A 27,828-nucleotide genomic window follows, 5' to 3' on the forward strand; every position below is an offset into this window, starting at 1 on the left:
AGAGTTATTGATACTTCGAGTGCAAAATGATGATATAAAACCGTGATAAAAATACACTTTTAAGTATCAATTACACATTCATCATAAACCCATAGGTCTGTTAAATATTAATGGTTATTATGATAAATTATTGTCTTTTCTTGATCATGCTGTGGAACATGAATTTCTAACATTTTCTACACGACAAATCATAATCTTTGCTATTACTATTGAACAATTAATTGACCAACTACAATCTTTCAATCCTGTAACTGATCCCTCTATAAGTCGCATAAATTGGTTATATAAGAAAAGCAGTAAAAAGCTTAGATTGAATTTGAGTCTTAATTTGTGAATCTTTACATCTTTTAGTTTTATTATTGTGTTTTGTTGTTTTTTATATTTTTTTAAGTGTATTTCAGGTTTGTCAGTATTTATTATTTCAGATGATATCTTTTATACTCTATCTTTCTACGTTAGGACATTGAGGACAATGTCTCGTTTTGGTTGGAGGGAGAGAGTAGTAGTTGACAAAAAAAATTTAACTAATTGTGTTTTCTATTTCATAAAACATGTGCAAAATTATTGTTATTAGGATGATAGAGTAAATGACCTCTTTTATTAAAGTGACTCTTGAGATGTATCTTAGTAACCATTCTTAACAAGGTCTATCATTATATTCTTGAAATATTCAGGTTTACAAACTCTCGTATTGTTATCACTTGATTTTGCTCATATACTCATTTAACATGTATTCTTAAATCTTAATTTTCACACACACACTTTATTAATATCTTGTTTAAGAGGTATTGAGCAGATATATAAATTTAATGAGAGTTTATTTATCTGAATATATTAATGGAATTTGAGAATATCTTACTTTGTGGAATTTGCAAATTATTTTTCTATTTTAATGCTTCGATTACTAGGGACGGGTAATAAGCTAGTTGAGAGGTGTGATTAGTACTTAAAAGTGTATTTTTATCAAGGTTTTATATCATCATTTTGCACTTGAAGTATTAATAACTCCTTAACTAAAATATGTTTTATAATAACATATCTAATAATATAAGATACCTTTAATTTATGGTAAATATTCATTTTAAATATAGGTCTATCACATAAATAAAAAGATTGATTGATGAGTTTAAGAACTAAAATTAAAAGGACAAAGAGATGACCAAACTTAGAAAAGAGATGTTGGTGTAGTCCAAACCAAAACACTGTTATCATTGTTTGATATACCATTAGTGGATCTTCTAAACTTGACATTTGGTGTTATCATTGTTTATTCATTACATTAATTTTCCATCTCAAAGTTCTCATCAACTTCTTCTTCTTCTTTATTGTTGTTGTTGTTGTTGTTGTTGTCTATAATTTATATAATTAACCTCTCTGTGGTTCGATCCCAATCTTGCTAGGTTATAATCTTTGACACTCCTGTACTTGGGAGAAGATATCAATCTTTTGGTCGTGTCAATGATCATAGAACAAACTATGCTCTGATACCACTTATCACAGGTTAAAGTTTTTGCCCTAAAATTTAACCCTATACAACAATCTAGTCCTGACTAAACTAAGCCTTGCCTTACACTTTTCACTAATGTTTGCCTACAATTATGTGTTTTTTTCACCTAAAGAGGTTCTCATAATTACATTATCATAAGCAAATAACAAACACAAGTAAATAAACTTAAAGCACACCTAAATAAAGGAAAATCTCCGAACATTTATTAATCTCATAAACAAATGAATACATGATATAAGTGTGTGTTCTATAAGATATGTTAATTATAAGGCATGATTATCATCCCTATTTTTTAGGACATATTAGGACACTTTCTCTCCCATGTTCTCCATAAACTTAGTGATTTATTTTCCAACAAGTATTGGACAGTTTCTTCTTTATGATCCCATGATCTTAGTAGCTTGTAGAGTAACCCTTGCTATGCCCTACGTTCAACCACTTGTCTCCCATGATTTTGATGTCTATAACTGCCACAACTAACCCATAATTAATATGTCTAACTATCAGTCCCAACTGATAGTTTCTGCTATGTTTGCTATCAGCTTAGAAGGTCCATAATTCAAGCCCCACGTTCATGATAAGTCAAGAACTTAATAACTTGAACGAATCGTTGCACACTACTTGCTAAATTTATCGCTGCCTATACAAGGCTACCATTGTTCATTGCTATCAAATTCTAGACAATGTGTATTTGTTGGTGCGTTCTTTAAAGCTCTAATAGTTGTCATGTTTATCGGTTGTCTTTGAAATTTCTTTACAGTATGGATGACTAGTATCCCATGGAACATTTGGTCTTAGATTCTTGGACATGTTATTGTTAAAAAAAAAAAATCACATGAATGAAAAAATAAAATTTTGACCAAAAATATATTTTTTTTCTAGAATTTTAATTGTTGTATTTTTTATAAATATTTATTTTAATTATCATATAATTAAATAAATATAATGCTAAGACCTTGGAATAAAATTCAATTATCATGAGATTCATCTTTTTTTGATATTGAATTGAAACTAACAATTCTAATGCCACCTAACTAAAAAAAAAAAACCGCATCAGCTCATTATTATAATTTTTCAAGTTTTATCATTACCGAACCAAAATTATATTAAACAAGTAATGAAATTGTAGTCCTAACTCCTAACTAGCGAGCCTAAACTCAAAGGTGCCCTCCCGGAAGCATGGAGATGGAATTAGATTAGTGTCACGAGAACTCTTCATATGTTTTAAACTAAATAATTGAATTTAATTATGTAGTATAATATTTATTTCAAATATAAGAATTGTAATAAATTATTTACTGAATTTAAAATTAAATTTAATTTTGCATGTTCTTTAGTTACAAAAGAGATATATACATTAAAATATATAAAACCGTCAGCATGAGCTTTGTTTGTTAATTAAAATATACATTAGAACACGTGGAATGTCTTCAAGGAACGAGAGTGCCCTTTTAAGTCGAGCCATGGGCTTTGTTAGGTGAAAGAGGATTAGACCCAAGACCATCGGAGGCCCATAAGAAACTGGACTTAGTGAGTCGAGGTGAGCTTCGCAGAACACGCCACTCGTTCGTAGAGTGTGTTTGGCGACTGTTTTTTTTTTTTTTAAATTACAATATTTGTTGAAGTACAAATCACATCTTCACAAGCTAAAAAAACCATAATTTTCACTCCAAAAAAACACAAACCACCTCCCATCCAAACACACACTCAATTTCATTCTCTGCCGCTGCTGCTCGTTTGATTTCGTTTAAAAAAAAAAAAAAAACAAAAACCAATCCATCCATCCATCTGACTTTATATCATTAGATAAGAAAACAAGGGAATTTTGAAAACAGATCGGTGAAAGAAAGGAAAAAAAACCAAACCCTAAAAGGGAAGAAAATGAGAAGTCAGCAATTCTGAATGGAAATCCGATTCTCTTTAACCAGATCATCCACTTACACCTCTTTCCGGTTCATCCGCTTCTCTCTCTTCTTCTCTGGAGGCTGATTGATTTTCTTTTTCCTTTTTGTTTCCTGTAAAATAAAAACTGCATTTACATATATATATATATATATATATATATATATATATAGAGAGAGAGAGAGAGAGAGAGAGAGAGAGCGCGCTCGTGGATGGAGGAGAGTCCTGGGACGGCGGCCGATGGTGGCATAGGTCCGATTGTGTGGGTGCGGAGAAGAAATGGGTCGTGGTGGCCCGGTCACATAATGGAGGCGGATGAGCTCGCAGAGTATAATCTAACATCGCCGCGAACAGGGACTCCGGTCAAACTCCTTGGAAGGGATGATGCTAGCGTGTAAGTCTTTCTTGTTAATTTTGTTTGGGATTGTTGTAATGACAAGAGAAATGATTTGCTCACAAGTAAATAAATAAAATAAAATCTATAAATGAGCTGCTAAATTGTGTATTACTCCGTAGATTGGATTGTAGTCCGGTAGGAAATACCATCAGGCAATCTTTTATATACACAAATATGAACAAACTCATTCTGTGCAAGCTAATCCTAACATCCCTTTTGCTCCTTTTTGCAAAATCTTAAATCTTATTGGATTACTTGGGAATAGTTTGATGGAATTATTCTTCCATAACCTCCCTAGTAGAGTTTCATTCTACGGTTATTGCTTCATTTTAATAGTGGCATCTAGTTTGATCAAGTCCCTAAATGCCGGAGGCTTTATCCCACCACCTTCCTTATGCATTGATAATCAATATAAGGTTTGCCCAAGTAAATTTCTACCCTCTTGGAATTGTCACATGCTGAACAAAATGAAAAGTTATTGTGTGATATACAAATCTTCTAAATTCCTTTTAATGTCTGTCTTGAAATAAAACAGGGCATACTGTCAAGATCGACTCTCATAAAATAACGCTCTGTGCATAGTCCATAGAGTCTGCAATCAGCTATGATTTTGTTTCTTGAAAACCTAACAAGTGTCGCATTTCTTTATGCATGACACTTGTTTGGTCTTTGTTTTGTTAATTTTCTGTGTTTTCTCTTTCTTTTCTATGCAATAATAGCTTATTGAGGTTTAAATATTCTCAAACTTGACGTGAGGAAAAAACAAAAACATTTGGTTCTTTAAGTTATTGATATTCGACCAAATGTTTTGCTACTCTGTTTCTCCTTTTCCCTACTGGAAGTGTTAAACAATGTGTTCCTTGCCCTTATTTCAAGTTATTTTATTTCCTCATCTTTCAATATATCTGTCACATCTGCATTCTGATTCTATAGTTATTCTGCTTCTTCACAGGGACTGGTACAATTTAGAAAAGTCGAAGCGTGTGAAAGCATTTCGGTGTGCTGAATTTTCTGATTGCATCAAAAGGGCTGAATCTGCCTTGGGCATGCCAATCAAGAAAAGAGAGAAATATGCACGTCGAGAAGATGCAATTCTTCATGCCCTTGAGCTCGAAAAGCGACTCTTGATAAAGCAAGGAAAATTGGGTGTTGCCCAGGGCAGCCCAAGAAGTAAATCATCTGGGTCTGTGAAGTCTGAGTTGGGTGCATTGTCAGAAGGCTTAGTAAGTAATATTGGAAAACCTGAGGATGTTAAATCGAACCTCCTTTCTAGAGAAGTTGATACAGAGATTCCAGGCAGTCCACTTCCACTGAAAGCCAAGGATGGAGATCAACCAGTTTTAGAAGATCGCAGTGAGGAAATGCTGCGGACGAGAGGTTTGCAGGACTTCAGGCTGAGGAGTTCTTTAAAGCGAAAACTTTCGCCTTCTGTTGATTTAGATGGTTCTTGGAGGAGACCTATAGCAGACCACAAATATGAGGATCCTCCTAACAGTGCCCCTCTTGTGGAAATAACTGCTCATGCAAACGGTAAAACACTATTTAGATAAATGAAGGTGGTTACAGAAGGGTTGACTGGGGAATATCTAGTCAAGGGATGTGATGTGGCCTGCTTACTTATTTTAGCATTGCATAATGTTGCTAAATTAGAAATTACTCATTTATTGCAATCTGACTGTTTTTGTTTCCATCTTTCAGGACTGGAGAAGATGGGAGATATTTTCCAGGCAAAGAGGAGGGTATGTTCTAACTTGCCTGCTGATTCTAGTGATTCTACAGATGATAAAGGACTTCCTCCAAGCCAGAATAAGCTGTCTTCTTCTTGCTTTGAAGACAGGGAGCGTTCCCATGCTGCTTCATCAAATGAAGAGGAGTCTTCCTCTGGATCTATGGAAGATATTGAATCTGATTTTTCTGGATCTAATTCATCTGAATCCGTGTCTGATTCTTCTCAGACTGAACCAGATATGGACAAAGAAATGGTTGTTTTTTCAGGTTAAGTATTTATTACTCCATTCTCATAAATATTGCGATCCTTTTTGGAGTTGCAAATTGATTGTTTTTGTTTTAAAGGTCTTGTTGAAGTCATGGCTCATAATGTCTCTTCTACTTCAGAAGGCACTGTCTTTTATTTTTATCTCACTGGAGTGTATTTATTTACTTGGCTGTCTAGATGTTGCTGTGCCTATAGAAGCTGAACAGGATGTTCTGGGACACCCTGATGCACCAGCACAACATGCTAGTACATGCAGTGATGAGTCTGATGGATCAATGTCTTCTGATGACATGGATAACCTTTATCATGATGACCTCTTTCTAGCAAATGAAGCAGTGTCCAAATGGCAATTGAAGGGGAAAAGGAACATTCGATATCTTACACAGAAGCCTGTCAACATGGAATATGGAAAAGGTTCTAATGGAGCTTCTCATGGAACCTTTTACAGGGTGAAAGGAAGTATCTCTAGCCAAAGGGCATATGGTGCTCATGATGCCAATTTGGGCAGAAAATATACTGGGTCCAAACCGTATTGTCCTGGCAACAGAGGTTATTCTTATTCATCAAGGTTGGCATCCAGAGATCAAAATAATACTGGTCGTAATATGATAGAATGGGAAGGCATGGGTTTGGAGGATCAACATACTTTTAGGAGACACTGGGAAGACAGAGCGGAGCACTCTAATCCAATATTTGCTGGCCATCACCATTTTGGGGGAAGGGCAAGATCTATGTTGATAGATGTGGATTTGAAGGTCAAATCAAGCTACCAAAAAGATCGTGTTCCTATTGTTTCCCTTATCAGCAAGTTTGATGGGAAGGCAATAATAGGACATCCGATCTTAATTGAAGCTGTGGAAGATGGTTCATCTGAAACTTATTTCCCTCTGAATGATTATTATAGCAATGAAGCAGTTGACCATGATGAAAGCACTTCACTGCCACCAGCATGGCGGACTGCCAGAAGGACCAATTCTAGGGTACCTCGCCCCCATTTATCATCAGTGTTGGGAGTTGATACTGGTGCTGAGGATATTCCATTTATGGATCAAGAAAGAACAGTTCCATTTAGGAAATCAAGTGCAGGCAGTTTCAGTTACAAGGCAAACCTGGTGAGGAAGAGTCTTCCCCACATTTCCCGGTCTTCAGCGGACAAGAAGCTCCCGAGAAAACTGCCAAAGAAAGTAAGCTTACCATCTAATCAAAAAACGAGAACCCTGTCATCAATTGGTGTCAAGCAGAATTTGGTTTCTAAGCCCATGCACGATACTAGCAATGGTCAAATGGATGGGCTTATCAAACCTGAGACATCTGTGCCAACTACGGTTGCTTGCATACCTGTCAAATTAGTTTTCAGTAGGTTACTTGAGAAGATCAATAGACCACCATCAAAAACAGCTATCAAAGTGGTGGTCTTGAACATGGATGGGGATAGGCAACCTTCATAGATAACATGTATATTGTTATCAATCGCAACTTTACTCTGTACGTTGTCAGAATTGGCATTGTGAGGATCTTGTCTCTTCAGTTAGATCGTGTGGTGTAAAAGAAGAGCTTTTATATACTGATCAGTCATGGCAACGTTGTGGTTCTGGTATCATTAGTGGCAGCTTTTCCTGGGCAGTGGTGTCCTGGATTGGAGGCTTTAGGCACAAAAGAAGAAGATTAGGAATTATCACAGATGATAGAAGCTAGCTTGGAATTCAGATAGATGTGTACATATTTTCTTCTATATAAGGTTATACTTTCAATTTATCTTTTTAGAAGGCATAGAGAAACTTGCTACGGATCAGATCACTCTGCTTTTGAATCTATGGTTTCATTTTAAAGGTCATTAGATGAGCTCTTGCTTTGGCTATTTTCCTCGAAAAGATGAGAGCCAATCCGCTTAAATTGGAAGGAAATAAAATTACGACTAAACAGTGCTAAGATCCTCCTAGCAAAACCAAGTGATTTAAATGGATTTCTTATTACATATCTCTGTTACAAATGAATCTTTCACCTTCAACTGCTAACCATCTAGCTAACATCTTACTAACTACAGACGGCTAACTGACTAACTACGTGTTATTCCTAACTAACTACTAATGAATCCTTCTCCTTTTTGTTATTCCATTGCCTGCCATCTGCTTCATTTTATGTCTAGCCGTTTCCAATTGTTTCTGCAACACCTAATCCATGTTAGCCCTCCTCCTCCGAATCACCTCTTCTACTATCGCCACTGCTGTTTTAGTGGTCACTTGCCAGGTAGGTGGAGGATATCCATTCAAGGCATAAAAGGGACTCATCTTGTTGGCAAAATAAAAACTAGTATTCTAGTGTGACCTCCTATATACTGAGTCATGAGTAGCACCCACCAATCTTTCTTTTAAATTTCTCTTTGGGCCAATTACTGCAATGTTCTGAAATCTCAGAATTTCTTTTGCAATAGTATAATTTGGCCAATTATTTGTATTGATTAGGGTATTCCAAACCAGATTCGGTCGGACAAAAAATCAAATCAAACTATTTTTTTAATTTTTGAAAAATTTGATCCATACCGAAAATTGGTTCAAAGCAAACTAGTTTGATTCGGCCTGGGTTAGTTTTTTTTTTCGCTTTAAAAACCATAGAGCTAGAATATACACGGGTTCAAAAATCATTTGAATAATTTAGTTCAATATCCTCCCACTAATTGCAAGCACTTGCTTGCTACAAGGACATGACTCCTTTTCTATAACACAAGAAAGCAGAGTCCAGATTCTATTCCCAAACAAATCTCATAATCATGAACACAATAATACCTAAAACTCCTAATTATATGTCCCAACCGTCAACACAGAGCCATCCATCCTCATCTTGCTCTAAGCTGCATCTAAAGCATAAGGACTATTCCGAATATCCCTATCATTGCATCATTTTCATGGATTGTAAGAGAACAAGGGAGAGAAAAAAAAGTCTCATTCAAGGCACAATTAAATGTAACAAGAAATATTACATCTCTTTCTTCATGGAACACAAAACTATGGAATCTCAACCATGCCATATCTTCAAACATCGGGTATTTTTTGTCATGGCGGCTGCTTTGTGGTTGAAGACAGTTGGAAGTGCTGTTGGCGATGGTGGTTGGCAGTGGAGAAGATGAAATGCCGGTGGGAGATAACCAAGAAAGGGTAGGGGTTGATTGTTTTTTACCATGAGAAAGGAAGGCGGGGAGAGGGGCAGTACATCATTTACATGTATGTTCTCTTTTGTATGTTCAAAAAAAATTAATTAGACGCACGACATGGCACAAGCCAACAATGTATTTAACACTAAGACTTGAAGAAAGTCAGATATTGGATTAATTAGAAAAAAGAAAAGAATAGAGAAGAATGGTTAATTGAACAAATTCAAAGAACAAAGAGGTTAATTATCCAAATTAAAAATATAGGAGCAGAAATGAATAATTGATACAACCATAGTGGTGAATTTAGGGGTTTTGCCTTGAAATTTTGTTTTTTTAGAAAATACTTTAAGACAAGTTTATTAACTAATTTTGTTTTTGGCCATTTTTGTTTAAACATTTCTTAAATTGAAGATTTATTATCATATAATTATACTCCAGTTAGTTACTATAATTCTTAGAAAAAGTTTAGAACATCTCACCATGCTAATTACCATTACAATTTTTTATTTTTAAAAAACAAGATTTACAAATACAAAGAATTATATCTTTTTTTTTATATATACTTTTACCATCATAATTTGATTAGATTATTAACAAGACTTGTACTAATGATATAAAAAAGTTGCAGTTAAAAAGTATTTTATAAATGAGAGAGATCAGACAATCAAAAATAAATATTATGAAAGGTTCTCATATGAAATCTAGAAAACAGAGAAGAAACATATCAATCGATAATTTTGAAGTGCAGGAAGAGAGTAATACGGTTGGCATAATTAAATATAAACTCATGAAATAAAGTGGGTCTATTGGTTTAAGCATCTAAGTATTACTCGTCATTTGCAAAGAACTGTGCTTCCCAACCATCTGCTTGTTCAACAACATGCATCATCAACGAAGTCATCTTCGAAATTTGCTTTCGCTAGAGTTTCATTCATCGAAGGAGCACCAACATTAGCTAGCTCTAAACTTACCTTGAACATCGAAGACAATCTCGTACATTCTACTACTTCTCGACAAACCTTTCTAGCATGCAAGCCACAATCTTTTAAAAGCTATTGTCTAAAAGCAAAGCTTATCGTCAGGGCCATATAACGGGAAGAACTGACTAAGACTCGACAGTTGAAAATGAGGTGCTACTCCTCCCTTCTATAATAAACTTGTCAACAAATCACTTGTTCAAAGGTATACAACTCAATGCCTTTATCTTGGCTGATCGTGGAATCAACATCTCCATTTTAGTAAATCTCCTCAAGACCATCTTCAATTATCAAAGTGTCATCACTGTAGTCTTCATTATATTCATTTTCATCATCACCATTCCTCGTTAAATACTCTATTATTTCTGTCTTAACCACCCTGTTCAGATCGGTGTTAAACACCGCAATGGCAGGCAACAGAACAAATTAAAACTGATTAATTTTGCATCCTTCCAAACGCAATTCATTAAAAGGGGAACGGACATACCTATTGTAAAACCTCCTGCACCGCGGGGGCAAAGCCTCTTGTCTTGCATCATTTTAGGGACGACAAAATTATACAAATTCCTTTCAAACCTCAAACAGCAAGATGACCCCAGTAGAAGATAAAAGAAAGGGATAATGAATATTAATATCAGACCCTGATTAAATGCAAACAAACTATTAACGCAAGGAAAATAAATTGAAAATTACTAAAATTGAGCAAGTTTTCCATAGTATTCGTCGTCCTGGTGGTTACAACTGCCCGACAATGCTCCATCACCTGGAAGGGAGCTCTGACAGGTGACCACTTGGAGAGGGATTGGATGTATTAGAAGGAAGGGTCCCGTTATCTTGAGAGGATGGGCCACCCCACTTCATCTCCACATCAGATGGCTCAACCACATATACTGCACCATCACTCATACCAAGTGCAATCTGATTGGGCTCAGACGGATGAGCAGCTATAACCAAAGGATAGGCAATGCTGCTGCAACAAATGGTTATTGTAAAAATAATTAGTCTCTCTGGTTTAAAAAGACCAACATCACATCCCTATTTTTGTTATTTCCGTTTACAACTTAGTCCCTCCATTAAGCAGCTGTTAATAAGGAACCAGGCTGTAGCCAATTAGGTCACTAATTGAAAGAAACCTAGGGGAAATTTGGTCATTTTCTAAGAAATTAGCGTTGCTTCCAAAAAATTAACAATCACATGGTCAAGGGACTGGAACAAGAAGGATTAAATTATTATCTACGCAAATTAGATTCATCAATTAGAATATTGGTCCTAAATGTATGTGCTCCCCCACCCTCTTAATGAAAATAAATAAAATATAGTAATGAAAATAAAGAAGAAATGAAATGCCCAAGCTCCCACTAACAAAAAATCCAGCTTACCCTGCAGCGTGTGAAGGTATATAAGCAGAAGGTGCTATTCGGCATCTGATTCTTAAGCTGTCCGCATCAAAAACTCCAACAGCACCATCACAAAAACCCGTATAAACCAAGAAACCATCACTTGAATATATTGCACTGGAAATGGGAGCCGCAAGGGTGTCTCTAGGAGACCACTACAAGATCATATATTAATGAAAAAATAATTGAGACATCAATAATAAACTGCAAGACTAACCATGTTACATGTATTTGATCATCACCTTTTAAGGGTACTGATTATGGAATAACAGAATAGATTCATTACTGCAAACTATCAACTTCCAATCTTTTAAGAAACCTGTAAATGACTCAATGTTTGTCTAGTTCATGACTATAGCGAACATAATAAGGAATGTCTATCCCCAAAGTTGGCAATTTTGACATGAATGTCCAATTCTTGCGCAGACAAACTAAAAGTCAGGACTTGCGGTCAAAATCAGATTGACACTATAAAAGTTAATTAAAAAACACACAAAATCCAGGTTCTCTAAATCTGACCATAAAAGATATTGACAAGTAATCCCTCCTTCACATCTAATCTACCTCATCCAGTATTCCTTTTTGTTCGTCGCTGAAATGCAATTGCTCACACAATACATGCTCACAAGAGAATAAAATGCAATAGCCTCATTAGCAAGAAATAGCATACAATGAGTTGACTTGAAAATGACCAACTAAAGGACTTTAAATAGACCCTTGTATCCTTACTAGTATGACACACATTCGTAGTGCTAACAGAATTCAAAAGAAAATGCTGGTCATGCTCCAACTAACTAGTGGGATAGCTGGCACACAATTGAATTTACTTCCATTAAGTATCAAGAATCAAGAATATGGTTGTGTGATGAATTTACAAAAGTACAGCAATTTGTTCAATATCTGGGAGCAGGGTTAAAACATGAAGTTCATTGTTTTGTTTTTCAGAGGGTTGAGGGAAGAAGGGTGGTAGGGCTTTTTTTTTTTTTTACCTGGTTTAATATGCAGTTGAAATTTTCCCCTAACCTTGAGGCTACAGTGGATGGTAGAAGTTGATACGAATAATAAAATAAACAAACCACCTGATTTTATGAATAGGGTACTGACAGAATTTCCTTAGATAGCTATTTATGGACTATCAAAGGCAACTAGGTTTCTAAAGTGGTGGTGCTTATTCCTGTCTTGCCTTCTTTTCTCATTTGACCAATGATCCAACTTCAAATTGGCTTTTTTTAATTAAAAAAAAAAATACTTTGGTGATAAAAGATATATGATGGAAAACTTACTGAGCGCGAACATTCAAGTTTGCTGTCATAGATGGCAATTTGGCTTTCATGGACAACTAACAGATGTGCTTGGTCATTATGAAATTGGACTCTAGTTTCGCCTACCATAGGGGATTGACGACTAGGTGGTGCTTGAATGAACCTCATTTTCTTTTTCTCCCATCCATCAATGCTCCAGACACACAACTGCAACTCAACCCATCAAAGGCAGTATTGATACATAATACATCACATGGAAAAGCTTCAATAAGTACTTCTATTGACAAGAAAAGTGCAAAATGGCTTAAAATCAATATGAGATGACTTTATGAATCCATATTCCAGTTTGGAGTGAGCATCTGCCATATAGATCCAATACTTCTATGGAACCAGTGCCAGTAAATTATAATTTATCTAACAGTTGCTTTGGTTTGTGAAATAGTGAACAATGAATAATGTGATCGCCATGAAAACTTTCCATAAAAATTTTTGCAAGGTCCATTTCAGGACCATTCTGAATTATCAGAAAGAGCATCAATAATGTTGTGAGGATGGAAAAGTAGAGAAGAATAAAGGACAAGTAGACAGTTAGGGCAGTGGGGGATATAATCCAGTGAGGACCTCCTATAAACATCACAAAGAAAGTGAATTGCAAAGCTGCAAAAGGACAAAGCAGCACATTGCCAGTGCATTAAGTGATCCGACTTGACATTCTTCAAGTGTCAGGCCATGGAAGGCATCATACAACACACCATGTTTTTGTGTAAATGGTGGCGTAAGGACCTTAAAAAAAACCCTCTTAACATCTGATATTCTAGATACAAGGCCCTGTATTTGTAAAGTTCAGTGAAAAAGGATTGTTTTTTTTTTTAAAGAGATGCAACATCGATTTGTGAGAAAAAGAAAAATTAATAACGAAACTTCAAAGATGAAACTTATAACTTAAAGCAAGTTGGATAGTTTAAGGAAGAAAAACCAAAAGCTTTATAGAGTTTATGGTCAAGGAAAGAGCAACAGGCTTGAGATTTTTCAAGGTTATTTATCAGATATGTTTACATACTTTAGCAAAATGGGAGAGCGAGTTCCATAGGACAAACTATCCAATTTTTCCTGCTTCAAGCATAAGCTTTCACAGATTCTCCTCAGGATAACATCAAATAACCCAACCCTTAAAGATAGCAATGTTATTCAAATGATTCTATTAATCACTGACCTGTGCATCAGCCCCAGAAGACACCAGCACATTTAAACTCTGTGAAAAAGCAAGTCCTGTTATTCGATTCTGGTGGCCCTTGAGTTTAGTTTTGACCTGCAGTCAATTTAAAAAGTCAACTTCGCACCCATAACTAGATGCCTTAAGGAAAACATTAAGATCAATAAGGGGTAGATTCTGCAATAACTTCAACAGTACATATCACATGTTGCTCTTAATTTCCAGAATTCAAGAACAGAACAGAACAGAATCCCTCATTCTCTTGTTATGGAGCTTTGTTTGATTTACTATCAATGTGAGGTGACAGGAATCAAATCAAAAAAACATAAATAATCCAAAAGGCAGAATCTACAATCATTTGGTAGTAGTATGTGATGGTTTTATTTTTAAAGAATCTTTTCATAAGCATAGATAATTGTGTCCAATTTTTTCTCAGAACTTCCAAATCACGAGGAAGCTAGTTAGGCTGAAAGAATGAGCAAGCATTAGCAAAATCAAAAGACCAGCACACCCACACACACATGGATGCACGCACATAGAGATCACCTCATCAACTCTGACATTATATATTTGTACAGTGGAATCCTCCATGCCAATTGCAATAATGTTATTATCTTGAGGATGGAATGCTAAAAAAGTGGCTGCAGGAGGTGGGGACATAAATGTTGTCATGACCTACGAAAAAAGCTCAAGAGTTTTATTAAGTCATGCCAAACCAAAGTTCCAAATTAAAAATTAAAAATAGAAACAAATATAATACATTTAAATCAGAAATCAATTAAGTGCTGTAACAATAGACCTTGAATGTCATCATGTTGAACAAAGAGACCTTCCCACCAGATGCAGACATGACATAAGAATCATTTTTGGATAGTGCAATGCAAGCAGCAGATTCTTCAGCTGGTTTGCTCTCATTTATATCATTAGTCATGGGAGTTCCACTAGGAGGCTGCCATAACTGTGGTGCATTTGATGCAGTAGCCTACAAGATTTCACACCGAAAATGAAACACAAAAAACTGTCAAAAGGGGCAGAGATTTCACCATTTAAAGACATGAGCCAGACCTTTCCTGCCAGATTTCTTTCACTGCGCTGCCATTTCCACAGCTTGTGGACAGCATTAGAGGCAAGGGCCAATAGAGCCAGCCCTGAGTTAGTATAAATCAGCCGCACAACCTGGAATTACTGACCTGTTATCCTCGATTATTACAGCAAGAGACAGCTATATAAAGCATAACATCATGTATACCCATGTACAAGGAAAAAACTTCATTGATAGGAAGAAACAGAAATGTGCAATAGAAGTATGAGATATCCTAATCAAAAAGCAGTAAAAAAAGAATGAAACTGCACAATATTCCTTTCAAGTCTACACGAAAGAAACACGTCTGAAACATATGAGGCAGAGCGCTAAAGTGAAGCTCGGAAAATCAGCCTATCCCATATCAAATGAAAATACAATCATTCATCATGGAAAATTATAGAGTTTCAATTGTTCCAGACGCACTAAATCACAGAAATTTGGCACATTGCCATAAAAATTTGCTACCATTTCTTAAAACCCAAAAACATATCAAAGAATTCCTCCAAACCAAACTAAAAGGACAGACCCAAGTTTCTCCAAACACAAAAAAGGTTATACCACAATCCAAGTTACTAGGAAATGCAAAAATAAGTGATTGGGAGTTTCACCACTACTGGCACCCATAGAAAACACTTCAGAAGACAATGCTTTGGGAGGTCTTCTTATCTGAACCATGTTATCAGTATTAATTTTTGTTAAGGATTGACAACCAAAACAAGCTTTTAATGTTATGGGAACCTTATCCTTGCATAAAAAGTTTGCTAGGGAGAATTGAGGGAACTTGGAGAGTAGTAGCCATGTGCGCTCACATGAATGTCCAAATTAGTTACAAATATAAGGAAATCTTACTACAATGCATAATATGCACAATTAGGCATGAGTGTTGCGTATATTGTGTCCCCATCTCCCACCCCCACTCCCTCAGACTACTAACTATCAGCTGACTATATTGGTTTGACCCAAAAATACCACCACCATTTGCAACACAAGTGCTGCTTCTCCTCTAGTAGTAAGTAAGAGGGTAACAGGTTCAGCTTGCTAGAGGAGGATTTTGACAACGGGAAGGGGTCAACGCATATTGTATAGATCACCATTAACATTTACCAAAAACAAAGCAAGCAATAGATGGACTCGCAAGGTTAAGAAATTTATTCAATATTTCTCTTATTTATTGGAAAGAAAATCTCTCCAAACATAGCTAGAATGCATAACAAGAAGTAACCAATTGTTTGGAACACAAATACCAACTCCCAGTCTTCTATTTTGACCCTTCCAAGGTTGTTAATCCAATTTCTCTATTGCATTCAGTTAATCAGCTTTCAATAATCATGCACAACAATATATTGCTAGTGCATGAACTCAAGCAAATGTGCATGCCTATACCAAAAAAAGAAACATTGGCAACCAGTAATTTGGAGATCAATACTGCTGTACTGGATCAGATTACCAAATCTAACTTTTATTTAAATGCATTTGAACATGCCAAATCCATATCAGATGTTGGGGTTCCCTTGAGCTAAACTCAAGGGGTGGGGATGGTAAGATAGAATGAGGTTTGGTTCAAAAAACCCCTTCTAATAGTTGGAAAAATAAATAGATAAATAAATTTTATGGTGAAGCCAGAAGAAAAAAAGGAGGAAATTGATCAGAAACATCATCCTCATAATATCATTTTTTTCTCAGATCTCAAAATCTTATCCAGCTAATTGACCTAGCTCCTAAAAAGAAGGGTCCGGTTTTTATTACAAACAAGTCTCAACTTCAATGCAACCCTGAGGAAGTTGATTGAATAAATGACTCAATAGAAGTACAGAAGATGATAGGAAAACAATGTTTGGTGAAAAATGTGCTGAAAGCTCTGTATGAGTCAAGCCAAGAGAAGATTCAGCAGAGACTAAAAAAATCGTAACTAGCTTCCATTCTCTCCTTGTTCACTTGAAGCTTCAAGTCATCATAGTGCAGGCTTTAATTTATTCATCAAACTTCTGTAAATTTCAGAACCCATATGCATAATAGCATCTAAGGCATCAATAATGTCATCAATATAATTAGTGCCAAAGGCATTGTAATATTGCCAAAACTGATTAATGAAATGGGCTCTTGTACATGGTACCTTGGTGAACCACTCTTCCTCGATTTGCATCCCAAAGCAAAAATTAACCAACAATTATGGGCTCAATTATTAGTTATATGGGACTTTGAGTTTATGTTAGGTTTTCTTTTTTAATTATTATTTAATAGTTTATATGGTACTCTACACCTATTTGAGTTCATTTTATTTTTATTTCCCTGTTTGATTTATGGTTTTATCAGTTGTCTTTTTGGTTTTATATTAAAGCACCTATCCTATTGCTAGAGCAACAAATTGAGAATTGAGAATAGAATTTTTCATGTCTACAGTTCTAGTAGCTGCAGCTTTTCTTCTCTCCTACTTCCCTTCTTCTCCTCCAAATTTCTGCCTGCATCGAATTTAGTTTCCCTCAAGAATAAGTCAATTGTTTACAATGACATCAGGAGGAATTAATATATAATACACTCACATTGTTCCTGTACTTCAACTGCATTATTTATTTATTCTTTCATTTTAGAATATAAAAAGGATTTGCATTTAAAGAGTTAACATTCTCTTCAAGAAAGTAGGAGAGTTCTCAGTACCAACTTTGGAAAACATAAAAAACTTGGTCTAGGAGGAAGAATGCCTTCCCACCACCAAATAGAGAGGTTCATTTTTCGTGCGTAACGTAGAGTCAGAAATCATATTGCTGGAAAAAGATTTGGGGTTCTGTTGTGAGAAATGATCCACTTCTATTAATAGTTTCAAGAAAACAGAAAACTGTGGAAAGGACTTTACTTTTCAAAAGTAAAACTATTTTCTTCAAAATGCGAGTTTCTCTATTTTTTTCCTCCTCCATTTGCTAGAAAACCAGAAAATTACTTAAGTTGTTTTCCAAATTCCACAGTTTAGAAAACAACAGTTGACTTCTGTTTCTTAATCTCCCTGTCCTTTACTTAAAAGGCAAAATAAACAACGCTCTGGTTCCATATTTTGGAAAACTAATTGTATTAAACATGTTTTATTAGTTTAATATGGAGAAATATTTCTAAAATAGAGATGAAAAATAAACAGCTATTTTTTGAACATACCTAAAGTTCTTCATTGATCAATTGTAAAAATATTGCATGTTCTACAGGGTACTAGTTATTATTCTTTCAATTTTTTTTAGACTGAAAATTATATGCTACCCTAGCCACCCCTACCCACTTCATATAGAAGCAAATTTCACAAGTTCCCTGATTTTGCAGCAATCCTCTCCTTCGCGGATGAATTACCGGTGATGTTTCTCTCAAATAGGAAATATTTATGCCATGGAGTTGCACCACAGTCAATGTACTCAAGCTAAACAGAAAGCAGCAATACCATGCAAAATAGCAGTCCAAAAAACATATATTCTGAAAGCAATATGGGAATAACAGCTTCAATGATAAAGTAAACACAATGCCGACCACACACACTAAACCATACAAATAAGAGGCAGAAGTCCAGAATGATAGCAAAAAGAATCTAAGAACCCATGTAATTAAAAATATCTGCTACAACTGGCAAAGTTGCACATGGAAGAAAAACAAAATGCCATGATACATGCATACATGCATGCATGCATGCATGCATACATACATACATATACATAAATGTGTGCTTGTGTGTGTAAACATCTTTTCCCAATTTAAACTAGTTTGCAGTAAGAAATAAGTTATCGATCATGTTGTTTAACTACCTACCTTGCCAGCTACTATGGAGTCAGGCAACCGCAAAGCTTTTAGCTGAGATGAATCTACAATATCACTCTTCCAGCTTTTCAATTTGTCTGTATCATCTGAAATCCTTGGTTTAACATCAACAAGCCTACTGTTGTCCATGTTACCCTGTCATGTTTAACAGATAAAATTAGAGACCAGCTAGCACTAACAGCATGGAACTGAAAATTGCTTAACTTACAAGATTGCCAATAGAAACTGCAGGCTGGAGTCTATCTGCGCGTTCCAGTGATGATGCGAGGCCAGAAGAAACATTTGCCACAGAGCCTAGTGCGTTAACAATCAGTGGCTACAATAAAAGGTATAAGAAACCTCATTAGCACTGCAAACATGCCACCTGACAAAGTAAGCATCCAATGCAATGAAATAGGAGTATAGAACAAAAACAATACACGGGCATGCTGTGGTTTTCAACTCCAAAAGGCATTTCTCAAAATAATAATAATAATAATAATAAGCCACCATCCTCTTTCAAAACAGAAAATTAGGACTTAGCGAGGGATGTTATCATTTGAAAACACTATGATCACCAGAAAGCATCATATTTATAAGGTTTTCCTTTGTTAAGCATCATAACACTGAAATTTAAGCATGAAATTCTCCTTCCCTTCAACCAGTAAACACATTAGTGAACTAATATCATGGTTTTCTTGATCCCCAGGCTCTGATTTAACAAATTATCAGGAACATAAACATTTCCTGCTGCAATCTTATTTTATTTTAAAGCACTTTTAGAAAAGTGTCCTTTCCTTTAAGCTATCATTCTTCCAACACAAGATAAAACTACAAATGATCCATCACCTTTGAAGAACTATACCATTATCAAACGATCATTTTGTTGAAGAACTATACCATTATCAAACAATCATTTTGTATCTAAGCTATTAGGTTCGCTAATCCAATTTTACTCCAGCATCTAGCACTTGAGCTTTGAATCTTTTCTCTGGAAACAAATTGCAAGAATTGAATGAAATGGTGTAAAAAGAAAATGTGTTGGATTCATCGAGATATTGAACACTTAATATTGATAAATGTGGAACATTTAGAATTAATTGATAACAACATTTCATCAAAATCAAATGGAGCCTGCCATATTTAAAAGGAAATTCATGATACTTTGGTATAAGGGAATCTAAGGTCCACTGGTAAAAGTACCAAACAGATCTATACGAGTTCATGCACATGACAACCTCACTAATTTCACCCTGCTGACGAAACTTCTGCTCACTAAAGAAATATTAATGCCTTGGCCTTTACAAAGGGTAGTCTTTTTAACCTGATGTCTTTAAGCTCTCCTTGCATGTGAACAAGTCAAGGATTCTCTTAGTAACTTCTCTTTTTATGATAACAATCTTATTTCTTACCTCAACACATCATATTGTACAGACCTTACACAAGGTAAAAATAAATAGATCAAACCAAAACATATAACTACCTTAGAGTTGATTGGTTCTGACGGGCTTCGACTTTTATCAATAGCCCTGCTCTCCAACATCCTTATCAAGCGCAATCCATCACTACTGGCTAGAATTTTAATACCATTGTCACTAGTTGTGACTGCCAACAATGAACCTTCCTTGTTAAATCTCAGTCTAGGACTAGCCTGCAAAGAAAACTAACGATGAACTGCAAAACCTTACATTTATACCCCTAAGCAATTAGAAAAGGAATGCAGGCTAATACTAACAGGCAACCCCCCATCTGCATCAACAGCTGTCAACATGTTTGTATTATCCATATCCCAAAACTTAATTTGAAACTCATCACCAGCAGCTAAGAAGTGGCTCCTTGTTGTGTCAAACTGAACAACATCTAAAGAACGCTTCCTGAAACCCAAATATGTTCGTTTGATAGATCCTTCACTCTCATTCCACTCAACCAGGTGAGATTCACCTTCTTTACTTGTTCCACAAGAGAAGAGCCTGCGAAAATGGAACAGCAATACATCACCCATACCATTTTGAATGTTTATATTCATGCATTCACACCTTGTAAGGGATAATACAAGTGGCATTGAAGGAAAAGATAGTGCCCAAAGCAGGGTTTATGTCAAGCCCAGGACAGTAATCTCTCCCAAAAATAGTCTACTGAAAAGCTACCTGAGCTAAAACAAAGGAGGTTAGAGGAAACCTAAACATCACGGACACATGGAATACAATAAAAAAAAAATGACTACAGAATCCATAACATAGAATAAAATGTCTAATGCAAAATAGTTTTGAAAGATTGTGCAATGCAATTTTTATTTCTGACAAGACATGATGTAATTTTGGTTAGATTTGGAACTAAAAAAAATGTTATATGTACTACAATAGACAAAATGCATAGGCAAGAAAAACAGGAGTGAAAAATCAACTTCTCTAACTTCGTAATATTATTAATCCAAGTTGCTAGGATTTCATATGAGTAACAGATACAAAAGCATGTCAGGGGTTACAGTTGGTTTTTTTTCTAGAATGTGCTGGATCTTTCCATAGGTTTGAAGCACCTAATAATGTCATTTTTTTAATCTGAGTGTCATTATCTGGCATGGGTAGTGTAATACAAGATAGAATTCCAGTTATTAAAGCTATATGCCTGTTTTTATATTTACAGGGATACCAATGGTAGCCAATGTGATATGTTTGGAAGTGTTTTCGAATTCATCATGTAAAAATGAAAAGAAAAAAACAGTTGTTTTCATCCAAAAGTAACAAAATGAGTTATTTAAAATAAAACTCGCCATTATAAACTTTTAAACTCATGAAATATTAAAAATATATATCTCATAATTGACCATTTACAAAACAAACAAATGAAAATAAATGAATGAAATAGGTAGAAGAAAATTGCCTCAAGAATGTATCACGAATCCAAGGCATATCCTAAATGTACCCTCATGCATTTGGAACATATCCACACACACCTAATATGTTTAAAGTACAACTACTTTTCATTATTTCATTAGGTATACAAGGCAATGATATTTTATAAGGAACGCATAGTTATTACATATGAGCTCGATATAGATATGGATAATATATCTAAAGCATTTGTGCCTCATAGGAGGAGACTGACTTGATGGTCTGTAGAGGGCAATAGTCTAGTCTACACAGGATGTTTTAAGTGTGGTTATTAATAGAGCTAGAGTAAATGCAACCCTAGGGAGGCAGGAGCTCCCTTTCCATCTTTGGGAACAAGTTATCCATTGAAAGACTCTTAAGGCCATGCAACATCTTTTCCGGTGTAAAATTGGCTTGGAGCAATGTATATTATCCATATATAGCTCATAGAATCCCACCCCTAAATCAAGGTGTGCTCTCTATTCTCAGCTACAAATCTTTAGAGAAAGGAAATTTCTAGAGCTATATAATTTTCAGCCACTGCTCTTATTAATCAAGAGTATCTACACTGGCCAATTTAGCTAAGTAACAATAAATATGTTTCATGCACTACTAAATGCCATAGCATATTCATAACTCTGTGTGTGTGTGTGCGCGTGTGTGTAAGCAGGAACTCTATTGAAACATTTGATTAGACTAAACTACCTATTTTATAGTACATTGATTAATTCAACCTTTCAACTGAAACAAGGCCAAGATTAATGATAAAATTACTCTAATTTCCATAAACATTAGTTTCACAACAAAGGAGAAAAATTGTTCCTGCTGTTTAAGGTGGTATTTGGCACTGCAGTCCAGCTGCATTTTTGAAAACTTTTGAAAAAAAAAAATTAGCTTCGAAGTATTATTTTTTATTTGTATTTTTGGATCATTTTGATGTGTTGATGTCAAAAATGAATTTTAAAAAATAAAATAAAATAAAACTTTATTTTGATGCATTTCCAAACAAAACACTTTGAAAAAAACACCTACCACACTCTCAAACATGTACTAAGAACAAAAAGGGTGGTTACTTCCCCTTTTACCATGTTTTGTTCTCTTTGTAACCTTCATTTAAGTCTTTTCTTTCCCATAATATGAAGAATTCTTCGGTCTATAATAGATAATTCCATATTCAATAAAGACGGTTTAAAAAAAATTAAGAATAACATAAATAATAATGATGATGATAAGAACAACAACAACAACAACAACAATAGCAACATGTCATGAAATTTTCTTCATATTTCTTCACATTTTTAGTATATAAAATAGATAATTAATTTATGATTCAAAATCTTGAGCAAAACTGCAAATTTTGCCAAAACAGCAAAACATCTGATATCACTAAAATATTTCTGTATAAAAAAGGAAAAATATTAATCAAGAAAACAATTCATATTGTTTAAAAATCCCTTGAATAAAAAAATAGCATTATCATGTTTCTAATGGTGGTCCATATATGTATCTACCAACATTAGGAATATTATATATATAAGTTAGGGTGAAAATTAATCTTTCTATTTTCTTGTAAATCAATGAAAGCTTATTTTAACTTGAATAATGCATGTGTTAAAATTTCTAGTATCCTTGTGAGCGGTCAGAAATTAAGCACACTGGCAATACAGAAACAAAGGGCAAAAGCAAAAAGTAAACCATCTTTATGACATGTTTTACCTAGTCCCATCTGCACTATATGCCATCATGGTGCACCAAAGTCCAGGAGCATCATAGTCCACTCTAGATCCCAAAGAATCATATAGCCAAGCTTTAATCTTCCCATCAATTGCTGTTGAAAAAATAAACTGCAAATAGAGACCAAGTGAGATGGATTATAAGGTGACCAAAATGATAAAAACCTCCAAACATGTTTTAAATTTGCACTGATAATTTGACATCAATCTGCTAACAACATACAGCATGGACAACACTAAATTGTTAGTGAGAACCCAATAACCAGCTTCATAAAGGAGTTTTACCTGGATATTTTCTTTGTAATGGGGACACAATGAATACACAGGCGCTTCATGGCCTTCAAATATATATTGTCTGCATCCTGCTCCAGCATCCCAAACCTGTCATGAAGGAGGCTACCATAAAGAAACCATTCTTCCTAGTGAAAGGAAACTACTTAACCTCTGATAATCGATACCTTAATCATCTTGTCATCACCACATGTGACAATGCATAGTTGTTTGTTGGGATGAGCAAATGCAATATCATTCACACCACCGACATGGGCATCAATCTAAAAGATAAAATCAGGCAGTCACAAGATATAATATCCAGCATGATATAATATCCAGGATTACTGAACTTACCTCTAAATGCTGCCTCAGTTCCCCAGTCGAATTGTAAGTATATATTTGCACTATATGTTTCGAAAATGCAACACCTATGCAAAGAAACAATCACTTAAACAATGCAAACAATGTCATACAAAGATGACAATAAAATAAATCATACTCAGGAAGCAGTGAAATTTAAATACAAACCAAGCATTAGTCCATCTGGCCCCCACACGCATCGATTTACAGATATTGCAGCATCATTCAACAATGCTGTCTGTTAGCATGAACAAGCCATTAGAAAGAAGAATCAGTCCAAAAGAAAAGGAAAATGAAGAACAATCAGTTAAAACTCCAATTCCCAATTATAATTAATTCTCCTGCCAAGCAACAAGGTCAAGGTCACCAAAGAGCAAAACCAAAAGGCGCACATTGTTACTAAACTTTTGAAGATTAGAGGATTTATGGGTGTTGACATCAACCAAAAGACAGATAAATTAAAAATAAGATCTATTAATATCTCCAATGCAGTTGAAACTCAAACTACCTGCAGTGGCATTGAAGAAGCAGAGAGATCCCAAACTTTGAAAGGTTTATGTGCCAACCTTTCCTGGGAGCCAACTTCCCAAAGGCTAATGTCACCAACATTTGTCCCAACTAAAAAATATAATTCAAAAGGTCTGTCAACACACCAATCCTATCAAATGAAACCTAAACCTTTTTTTTTTTTTTTTGTAAACTTGTAACATATGTTCAAATATTAACCTAGCAGGATGGTTTGATGCTGTGGATGAAAGTCCATGCTCATGACACTGGATCCTTGGTTAAGGGACCGCACAACAGTTTTGGGAAGGTCATCTCGGGAATAGATATTGGGAGTATGTGCTATACCAGAAAAGGAAACCTGCAATATGAAAGCAAATAATTATTACAGTAATAAAATGAAGGCCACTTGTACTTTAACATCAACCAAGCATGAAAATTGAACTTGAGGAAGAAAAGAAAAAAATAAAACTTTCATCTGTCTACACCTCTTCAGATTGGCCAGGGCGCATCCGCTTCATCAAGTGTTCTGAATCAGCTGACTGATAATTCATTCCTGTCATTCCTGTGGGAGTCCTTGGGTGTTTCAAGAATGCAGCTGCACAAATCCATGAATGATTATATACTTTCACCAAGCTAGAAAAAGATAAGAGCACCACAAACTTCATGAATATTAATAGCTTCACCTGCACTAGAAGGCTGCACAAGAGTAGGGGGGCCTGCTGCCACAGCAGGGTGTGGTAAAGCAGGATTATTGGCCGACATCCAACCAGCAATAGCACCCGGAGTTGGGGAAACAACAGGTTGAAATGGCTGCATGGTGCAAGTAATTGCAAGGATTATATGAAAGCCCACAAGTGTCACTTGGGGAAGAGCAGATGCAAGAAAGAACTTACACCATGGGCTCCAATAGGGGGGAATGCCCCAGCCTTAGGAATCGGTCCCACAAGGGGGGTGTTTGAGGGAGGAGGTGGATGAGCCCCATTAGCAGTTGTAGGAGTGCAAGAATGATCAATAAATAGAGTTTTGATGTCAGGGTTTGAACGAGGATTCTTACAAAGTTGATGCTGCCAATTAAGACTGAAAGTTTCAAAAGAAAAATAAGCCTTTGAACAACAACTTCATGACGAAGAGCTCTAAGAGCAAAAGTAAGAATTTCATACATGCCACTCAGAAACTGTAAAGGCATACCAATATGCAAGTTATCTACATAATACAAATAAGATAACAAAATTTGCCTTTTCCATGTGAAGCTTATAGAAGAATATGCAAGGATAACCTCTGGTTTATTAACGTTCTAAGTCGGGAACTTTTGAAGGGTGGGAAAGTAAGCTTGTCTCGAAACAGTGGGTTTGCTTCAATCAGCTTTTTAAGCTCAACAAGCATGATATTTCGAGCCGATTTTGTGTCCCCGTATTTCGAAAGCTGCTCATTTTGCCTGATAGTCCAGAAAACAAATGTTGATGGTGGAACATCACAACTAACATGAAAAAGATGCAAGAGCAGCTACCTGAAATTATCAAGTGTAAGCAACTGAGTTATTTCCTTGAAAAGTTCTTCATTGAAGGATGCAAAAACCTTCAGGTCCTTAACAAGAATCTCAACAGCCTTTGCCCGATCCTGTCTGATGGCAGGAAATATTAAAATAGTCAATACATGCATGACAAAATATAAGCAAACTTCAGAGTTCATAACCCCAAAACAAACCAAATCACTAAATTATAACCCCATTGACAGATGTCAGAATTCTCCTTTTATTTTCTATCAAGTGGCAGGTAAGTATTTCTGACTAAAATGAAGCGCACAAACAAGAGAATTAAGGGGGCAAATATTCAAAACTCACCTATCAAGAGCCTCCAAATATTTCTGCTTTCTTATTTCAAAGAATATCTTCATAGAGTAACGGTTATCTTCAACCTTTGTGAATCCACATAAATATCGCTCAATCTCATCCCATTCACCAGCCTGAACTTGATCCTCAAAATGTTTCATATTGAAGAAAAAACCAGACTCTTGCTCTAACCTTAAAATCAGCATTTGATGACAACACACAAAACAAAAACAGAACATTAGCATTCTATTCAAGTTCATGTTCATTATCACCATTCCTAGCTGAGAAGTCAGGAAACAGAATGACGGTACATAGTGGTAAGCAGTGTAAAAGTATTTATGTGGCTTCATGAAGTCAAAATTAATGCAATTCTCTAATAAAATTTAGAACCAGGAAAAATAAACCCTGCCTTCATCTAAGCCAAAGACAAAAATATGATGAAGATTTATTTCTTTTTACGGTATCCATTTAACAAGCATGGACTTTTGATTTTTATAGTCTTCCCATGTTTTCTCAGCATCCAAACATAGCATTGAGATGAAACGAAACATCCAAAACAAGAAAAGACTTACTTATGAACAGTTTCCTTGAACTTCTCCTCGTCCAAGAACTGCAAGATCAGAAACACCAGTTCCCTGCTTAAGGAAGACATAGTCCCCGATACCCCTAAACGCTCCAGTGCAGCGATTGAATATTATACTCAAAGGCACCCAAATTTCCCAATATAGCCAATGCAAGTCTCACTATAAAGCCCTAAATACTCACCAGTCAGATGAACTATAAAATACCCAGAAGTGACTTAACAAAAACCCTAAACCCTTGCAAATAAAACCCTAATTCTCAGCTTCTTGTACACAGATCCAACAAAGTAAGTCAAGCTTGAGATGCGAAACACTAGAACAAGTTTAAGAAGACTGATTTCGCAATAAATTGTCACAAAATGCAAACTTTATGATTTCCATTTGTGCATCCAGAGAGTCGAGTAGAAAAATAACAGGCTTTACTGTTCACCGTAGCAGAAAAAAAGCATTTCTTTCTAAAGTTAGAGGGTTTTCCATTTATTTCTTTCTCTTGCGCTCTGGCAATAGCACCAGCAACAACAACCCTCACTCACTCTCTCTTGCACTCTGGCACTAGCATTCTCTGTTCGCTCGCTTCAGCTGTACTTAATTCCTTTTTACAATTAGATAAGAAAGAAATCTAAAAGAGGTGAAAAAAATTTGCGACTCCCTTGCATACAGCACTGTCTATTAGAAAGTGTTTTTCTGTTATGTTTTTTTTTTTAACTATTTAAAAAATATATATAATTTTTTTTATTTTAAATTATCATTTATTTTATATTTTTAAATTATTTTAATATACTGATATGAAAAAAAAAATTTAAAAATAAAAAATTATTATTTTGATGTATTTTTTAATAAAAGTATTTTAAAAAATAATTGTTACTACACTTTTAAACTTATTCTATTTGTTTTTATGTTTGAAAAACTTTTCAAAAAAATTAAAAAATATATTTTTTTTAAATTAATGTTTTTTTGTATTTTCAAATTATTTTAATTTATTAATATTAAAAATAATTTTTAAAAAATAAAAAAATTATTTTGAT

The 27,828-nt window shown here is 35.1% G+C and overlaps 2 protein-coding genes across 6 annotated transcripts; one reads left to right on the forward strand and one right to left on the reverse strand.

Moving 5' to 3' along the window:
• Nucleotides 1–3,138: 3,138 nt before the first annotated feature.
• On the forward strand, nt 3,139–7,636 carry LOC105115086 (uncharacterized protein At1g51745-like). 2 transcript variants are annotated; one of them, XM_011011868.1, is made up of 5 exons: nt 3,139–3,562; nt 3,593–3,803; nt 4,759–5,336; nt 5,505–5,801; nt 5,980–7,636. In XM_011011868.1, exons 2-5 carry the CDS (start codon nt 3,622–3,624, stop codon nt 7,248–7,250), a joined length of 2,328 nt encoding a protein of 775 aa, XP_011010170.1. In that variant the 5' UTR covers nt 3,139–3,562; nt 3,593–3,621; the 3' UTR covers nt 7,251–7,636. The 2 variants fall into 2 exon arrangements, with proteins under 2 accessions (XP_011010170.1, XP_011010169.1); XM_011011867.1 differs by lacking the exon at nt 3,139–3,562 and having other exon boundaries at nt 3,569–3,803.
• A 2,213-nt stretch (nt 7,637–9,849) lies between these two features.
• Nucleotides 9,850–27,408, reverse strand: LOC105115087 (protein TOPLESS-like). 4 transcript variants are annotated; one of them, XM_011011872.1, is made up of 26 exons: nt 26,795–27,407; nt 26,235–26,414; nt 25,902–26,015; nt 25,671–25,829; nt 25,288–25,471; nt 25,078–25,204; nt 24,880–24,989; nt 24,614–24,752; nt 24,396–24,505; nt 24,056–24,125; nt 23,882–23,955; nt 23,713–23,808; nt 23,540–23,635; nt 23,238–23,365; nt 20,387–20,621; nt 20,135–20,302; nt 18,881–18,988; nt 18,664–18,807; nt 14,865–14,975; nt 14,599–14,781; nt 14,346–14,474; nt 13,800–13,895; nt 12,608–12,793; nt 11,307–11,479; nt 10,415–10,894; nt 9,850–10,306 (listed from the first exon to the last, which is right to left on the reverse strand). In XM_011011872.1, exons 1-25 carry the CDS (start codon nt 26,872–26,874, stop codon nt 10,687–10,689), a joined length of 3,408 nt encoding a protein of 1,135 aa, XP_011010174.1. In that variant the 5' UTR covers nt 26,875–27,407; the 3' UTR covers nt 9,850–10,306; nt 10,415–10,686. The 4 variants fall into 4 exon arrangements, with proteins under 4 accessions (XP_011010174.1, XP_011010172.1, XP_011010173.1 ...); XM_011011870.1 differs by having other exon boundaries at nt 10,415–10,897; XM_011011871.1 differs by having other exon boundaries at nt 10,411–10,897.
• Nucleotides 27,409–27,828: the final 420 nt, after the last annotated feature.

This window comes from Populus euphratica, unplaced genomic scaffold, assembly GCF_000495115.2.
Source record: "Populus euphratica unplaced genomic scaffold, PopEup_1.0 scaffold639.1, whole genome shotgun sequence".
Taxonomy (NCBI): domain Eukaryota; kingdom Viridiplantae; phylum Streptophyta; class Magnoliopsida; order Malpighiales; family Salicaceae; genus Populus; species Populus euphratica.